The following is a 7,265-nucleotide window of genomic DNA, read 5'->3' as shown; positions in this document are numbered from 1 at the left end:
TGACACAAAAACACAGAAACATGACACAAAAACACAGAAACTTGACACAAAAACACAGAAACTTGACACAAAAACACAGAAACATGACACAAAAACACAGAAACATGACACAAAAAACAGATGAGTGGTCACAAAAACATGACACAAAAAACAGCTGTCACGAGGGAGTAAACGTTATCCTGGATACCTGGAAGTGTCATCCCTGGACCAGCATAATAGGTAGACGTATATATAATGTAACTACCCACCACAGCGAACACAGTCACTAGCTGCTGTCATGTATAATTTTAGTGAGAGTTTTACGGCACTTGCAACACAATAAGGTCATATAAGTGCTGAAGATGAGAGGTGTTACAAGAGAGTAACAAACACAAAAAAGAAGGAGGGGAGAGAAGGATGGTAGACGTTTGAAAGGAAAGAAAGCCCTGATCATATCATGACAAATACGAATAGTGTAGTGGATATATTATAGAAAGTTTGACTAACCCTCTCTAACAAATCCGGCAAGTGTGAGACCCGCTGCTCCAAGTTGTGCTTGATCCACTTCATTATGGCGTTGTAGACCTGTTGAGAAGAAAACAAAGTTTGACTTTTTAAAAAAATAGTAGAGGGTTTTAAGTAGAAGAAAATGACAATAGTAAGGACAAGGAAAGAAAAAGGAGCAGTTCCCTGTTGCAGATCAGGCACAGTTATGAGCGTGACATGAGTCAGCCCATTTACAATTTTACTATGCTTGAATGGGAAATGTCCCCCCTTTGCGAATGGCCTAAAGACACTTCAGTCAGTGGAACTGCCCCAGGGGGTAGTTTGACTTAGAGACAGAAACGTTTTAAAAATACATGGAAAAACGGTGAGAGTAATAATCAAAAGTTCATTACAACTGACACAAAAAGCGGGAAACAGAAAAGTTATTATGAAAAAGACGCAATACATTAGCGGTGTAAAATTGATGATGTGAATTAAGAATTTAGAAATACCGTGACCTAAGTGCTTTCTTGTCGTATCTCCATTTTTTTCCCCTGAGAAAACAGTTCATGACAAAGAGTGAGCTCAAGAAGCAGTCACATTTTCACTGTTTAAAAAAATGGAGATACGACAAGAAAGCATTGAGGTCGCGCTACGTGGAATAATCGTACATCAAAGAACACATGAAAGCCTTGTCTTGTTTGAAATCAGGCAACAGAAACGCTTTTTTCTTGTTATCCAAACAATGTTCGCCAACTCTGCAAAAGTCAGAACCGATCAGCCAAAAGTTTGCACAGACAGAGCAAACTGCTGGTGTTTATAACTTTAAAAGTGAATACACAACATGAGATAAAAGCCTTGTTACCGAGGAGCAAATTATCTTGTTGCCATTTAGAAACTATTTCACAGTGGAGTACCAACCCTCACCTCTGACAAAGACAGAAAACGGTCTTCTCAAGACTACAAATCGATCAATGTACAGGCTGATCCAAAAAAACAACAAACTTAACTTTTTTTTGTAACTACCTTCCTCCATACTGAAGTTTTTTGGATCACGCTGTATTAGATGATAAGAAAAAAAAAAGGACGTTTGCCTAAGATACAGAACAAACCAACACAGATAAACATCGACCGATTCATTATTTGTAAAATGAAAAAGTGAGAAAGGATAAGATAAGATAAGATACATCTTTATTGTCCAGATCCTGGCACATTGGTTTGGTGTTCCACCACGAGTACACACACACACACACACACACACACACACACACAAACACACGTGCACACACACGTACACACGTGCACACACATGCACACACAAGTAGGCTTACAATCACATGCATAATATAAATGAGCAGCAATATAAACAATAATCGTAAGCTAGATACACACTCAATGTTATTTTGATAACAATAATAATAAATACGACAGGCTTACCTGCTCTTCCGAGTCTACGTTCAGGTCAGGAGATACAATGAGCTCTTTCAGGATGGGGAAGGACATGTTGTGGAACTCTTCATTCATGGAGACGGCGATAAAGTTCTCCCGCATGTATGTGTCCGTCATCTTCATCAGCTCCACGCGGTTGTGCATATCGGCAAACCGCCTCACCTGCACGCAAATTTGACAACCAGTTAAGAAAACATATGTGACGCGTGCTGACAAAATGATTTATTTCGGATTCAAGCCTGAAGAAAATACATACACCGTGCTAAGAGGTGAAGTTTTTACAATTTATAAGTAAGACTGTGGTATCAATAAAAAATCTACAAATTTGGCCCTAGTGTCGATTTTAGGCCAATATATCGATTTGTGGATTGCGAGAAGTAACTCATTTTGTTAGTATGGCTCACATATTATTCTTTGAGATCATATCTCCACAAAATTGCGCCAGCAGACAACCCAGACCCATCCTGTCGAGCCTGCAAGGAGGAGGACGAAACTATGGACCATGTGTTCCTGAGACTCCCAGATGTAGCATTCTGAGGGGGAAAGGGTGAGACAAGCCCTACATATCTATGAGAGAAAGTTCTGAACAGTGACGTTCACAAATATGAAGTGCAATATAAACTTTTAAATAATACAAGTATATGTGAGGCAGCGAGGTGAACTCAGGCGCTTGTCAAAATACAGAAATCAAAGAAATAGGCATTTTTCTGAAAGTTTGGAAACTTTTATAGAATTTTTATTTTTGGGCTCAACCTCATTTATGTCCATATAAAAACACATTTCCATGTGCATTTTACTGAAAAACATTGATTAATGGAAAATATGTCATTTTTCTGTTTTCAAGGACTCTTTAGCTATTGGAGTTACCAAACTTTGGAAGTCATTTTGTCGCTAATTTCACTACTGAAACCAGGTGACCTCACTTCCAGCAATTGCAAATATCTTGAATTCTATTCAAAATATGTGGATATTTATTTCATTGAAAGCAAGGCAAATATATCAGCTTTCAGATGATAGCAGTAACTCCACATGCACAAAAATAGACAAGCGCCTGATTCCACCGTGTTGTGACACATATATATCTCAAACTTGTCCCAACTGAGAAAAACAAAACAAAATACCACAGCCCACTTTGAGGAACAGCAGCTTACAATAATAATTCCTACCTCAATGCAGTTTGAAGGCTGAAGATGAGAGCGCATAAAGTTGCTGCACGCTGTTGCGACTGTCTCGATCTGTAGAATCGACGCGGCGTAGAGGATCGCCTGGACGTTGTCGGTGCTCAGCCGGATCTTGGACGTGTACGCAAACTCGATGAGCTGCGACATGGCCTCCTCGTCGATGTCCTTGATGCGGATCGACTTCTCCGTGGCTTCCATCATCTGTGACTGGAACATGGCTCGGAAGTACAGAGACACACAGGCTAGCACCAGGCGATGGCACAGGAACACCTTTTTGCCAACCTAGAAGAAGAAAAATGGTGAAAGAAAAAGAAAAAAATTACAAGATGAGTTTTTCAGTAATTTTATTTTTATAAATATTTTCTTATGTTGTTGTTGTTGTTGTCATCGATCCAGCAACAGCTGGGCTCGCCTCTGTCCAATACCATGTAGTGATAGATGCAAGTTTGCTGCAGTTGCTGTAATGTTCCATAAAATGTGTTGTCAATGTTTGGTCTTGGAGGGAGAAGGGTAATAATATATCTTCCAATAAAAAAGAAAGAATGAATCACGAAAGAATATATCCCGTTCATTCGGCCTTGCAAAAATGATCCTGCAACACAGCGTCAAGGAAAAAAGGAGCAGAGGCAGACCGAAGAAGAGTTTGGAGGACAACATCAAGGAATGGACAGGCCTGGAACTCAAAGACACGCTCAGGAAAGTTGAAGACAGGAAGGAGTGGAGGAAGCTGGTGGCCAAACCTTCAAAAGTGCCTTGACGAACATCTGGTCTACGGGATAGGTGAAGGTGAATCCCTAACTAAGTAATAACAAAAATTTGATACCTTATCACTGTTTAGACTATTTCTGTACACACGATTTTTAGCAGGAAAACTGAATGTGTACCTGAAAGAGAAAAGGCTGAATGCCATTAAGAAACTTTTAAAAAATGATTGGAGGATGGATTCTAGAAGTTCAATGTTCATTGTTACAGGAAGCTACATCCCTGCATTCCGGACATGTCCATTGATGCTCCATTGCTCTCTCCAAAATGTCGCTGAGGTTCTTTCTCTACTGATTGTGCCAGAGCATATATCTGGTTGAATGTTCCTCTGTTTGATTCTAGAAGTATGGAAGGGCAAAGTGAAAGTGAACAACAAGCACATATAATCCATCTGGGAGCAGAGCATTAAGAAAGAGTCACCATTTCAAAGCATTGTCTTTAGAACTGAATTCTAAAAACTAATACTTGTAACCAAACCTACCTTAGTGGTCACCTCTCCATAATAACATAATGGTTAGCAACACCTGTTCTGTACTATACTAATGGCCAGTATTTCATGACACACTTGCATTTTTCAAACATTTTTGTTCAAAACACAAAAACGTACAGGAACAAGAGACAAGTTTACAGGAATCAAACTTACAGAAATCTCCACATCGCACAATTCTCCCGCCTGGTAGAGCTGATAAAGCAAGGCAAAGTTCTCTTTGGCCATGCTCTCAGCCACAAACTCAAAGGAAAACTCATCCATTCTGCACACAAACAATTTTACTGAAATTGACGGAAATGTAAAAATTTGTGAGATTTTTATAACATTAGAAGGAAGCACTATTGAAATTTTGGAAGGACTTCCGCGTAACGAGCAACCACCCCAACAAACACAATAGATATATAAAGAAGAGACCTCTAACCATATATATCATGGGTCTCAACTCAGAATTCTAAAAAAGAAGGAACTTTCCGGGGTGATCGCCACAGAAGCCCATCTTTGCGAAAGACCCATTATTATACTGTTTAACCCTAGAATGCTGAACCATCAATTCATCAAAGCAAGGTTATTTCACACCAATTTGACGGTTTGTGAGATAATTTCAAGTAAGAGTCACGTACCAAATATTTACAATCTTCATTACATACAGAAAGTGATGGCGCCTGGGGTCTTGTGCGACTTATTTATATTTTCCCTTCATCATATTCGCCTGTATATATAAATGAATCTTGTTTTGAGCCTAGAACCAGAATATCGACTGTCATGATTCATACCATATATATATATATATATATATATATATATATATATATATATATATATATATATATATATATATAGGCCTATAAAATAAACGTGAAAGACAAAAACTAATGCTCAAACTCAAAGTAGAGCAGAATAGCCCAAGTAGACCTATTCAGTGTGAGAGGTGTAAGAACTGTGGGAGGGCAAGATGCAGCGATACTGAAAATCTGCGAATCTTGAACAGAAAGCTAAAATATAGAGATCGGTCTGAGATCTAATTTACAGTCGCCAATAAAGCGAACACTTAGGCCCCTAAGTTCAATAACACGCTTACAAGTTATGACGGTTCCCGATTTCACACAGGGGCCTGCACCAACGCACACTTTACTTTGCAGAGAGCTGTAGTAGTAATCAAAATTCTAAACACGAAACATTTGCTTCCAGTTTCAGTTTGTCCTCTGGTGTTGCGTCCATCCCTCCCCCTATCCGCGAGGGCGTCTTTTAAAAAAAATCTATAATCTCCCCCCCATTCCTGAGCCCTGTACTTCGCAGCGCTCAGAACGCGTGCAGGTTCAATGAGCGGTCACAATGACGAGCGCGACAAGACGCTTGAATAGCTTTCTTTTCTTTTTGTTGTTGCCCCCCCCCCCCCGCCCCACAAGTGACAGCACAGTGACAAATATTAATTTATTTTCCTGGCGACACCACGTTTGTAATGCCGAACCTGCATGTTACAATAAATGTTGCGTTATCAGACAATTACTGACAAATTTCTGGGTGGTGACGAAAGCGAAAGTAGATCTTGATTTTCCAGTCGAGCCTTGGTGACACAATTCCGCTTGACGCCAAAGCCGCCAGTTGGCGGGAAACGTACTCTCAGCAGAGCCGAATTAATATATCACAATAGCGACCGGCAGAAATGAACTTAAAGACGTTATTGGATCTCGTTTTCAAATATTCGAGATTTTTTATGCATTTTCCCGGGTCACGGCGATTTTTTTTTCAATTCCAGGGGCCTGGCAGTCACCCTGCTCCCAACAACTCTCTTTCTGATTGGCCCACTGTCGCGGTAGAGGAGTTTAGCGGAGGAAATGGCTGTAGCGGAAATCCGCTAAATAGCGGACTATTGAGACCCATGATATATATAACCCAAACCCTACCCTACCCCCCCCCCCCCTCCCCCCCTGTCATGTGTGTACAATAATAGCTTGGACTTAATTGACCAACTATGTTATAACGCCACAAGGCCGTAACGTGACCATCTTGATAATAAAGGACAACTTCCGTTACTACTCATTCTCACAGAGGTCTTGTGGTTGTTTGTGAGCACATTTTATAATTATTCGTCAAGCTATAAGCATAGCCAAGAACGTAACATCCCTCTGTTCTACTCTGTCTCATAGTGGTCACTCCCGTAACTTCACTGCTCCTACAATGCGTCAAGTCAAGACTCGCAAGCTCCACCCACACCCATCTGATTTGATTTCCTGAAAAGCAGAGATAACTGCTTTGACAAGAACTTTTCACAGAATTTTTGAAAGAGATCAATATTTTCAGATTCCATGGTTCCCAGAATAAATGGAATCCAACTAAATTGGAACTCCTTGTTCAAATTATTAGCTCACATTAATTCCTCAACATTTATCATCATATTTAAAAAAAACTTTTTTTCAATAAACCCAAAAGTAGGTGGAAGGAACTCAACTCCACAGAGAGTGAGAGAGTGACATTTAATGATATATATACATATTATTATATCATTACATCCTGAACAGTCAAAACTAAAAAATACTGAGCTTTAAAGAGGGCTTTCAAATTTTATCAAGTTCATTTATTCCTATGCTTACCACTTTCACACACTTTTTAAATCAGACAGCCCTCAATAAAATATTTTACATAAATCAACACTGTCTCTATAATCTAAGTGTTTTATTTCATAGTTAGAAGGCAGGCAAAAAGGCATCCCAGGATTGAGCCTCGCAACATCTAGTGCCCAGTGGGAAATTGGTTCTCTATCACAAACCGATTGCCCGACTCATGGCCTTGAAAACGAACACGTTTGTTTTTTAAGGTTACCAACAGCTTCATTTGGTTCTTGTGCCACGATGGTCGCTTTTCGCCCTCAATCCTCAATCTGGCTATTCACCCCCCCCCCCTAAACAGAACAGAACCTA

The 7,265-nt window shown here is 39.8% G+C and overlaps 1 protein-coding gene across 1 annotated transcript in view; it reads right to left on the bottom strand.

The window, feature by feature from the left end:
* LOC101853385 (kelch-like protein 8) overlaps positions 1-7,265 on the bottom strand; it is a 20,647-nt gene that overhangs the window by 11,728 nt on the left and 1,654 nt on the right. Inside the window, exons 2-5 of the mRNA XM_005098157.3 lie at positions 4,501-4,628; positions 3,081-3,377; positions 1,903-2,076; positions 487-564 (exon numbers count right to left, since the gene is read on the bottom strand). Of these exons, the coding sequence (XP_005098214.1) occupies positions 487-564; positions 1,903-2,076; positions 3,081-3,377; positions 4,501-4,608 (657 nt within the window). The 5' untranslated portion in view covers positions 4,609-4,628. The remainder of the gene's footprint in view (positions 1-486; positions 565-1,902; positions 2,077-3,080; positions 3,378-4,500; positions 4,629-7,265) is intronic.

The sequence above is a fragment of the Aplysia californica genome, unplaced genomic scaffold (genome assembly GCF_000002075.1).
Source record: "Aplysia californica isolate F4 #8 unplaced genomic scaffold, AplCal3.0 scaffold00174, whole genome shotgun sequence".
Taxonomy (NCBI): domain Eukaryota; kingdom Metazoa; phylum Mollusca; class Gastropoda; order Aplysiida; family Aplysiidae; genus Aplysia; species Aplysia californica.
The sequence above is the reverse complement of the archived record's forward strand: the minus strand, read 5'-3'. Positions and strand labels throughout refer to the sequence as shown.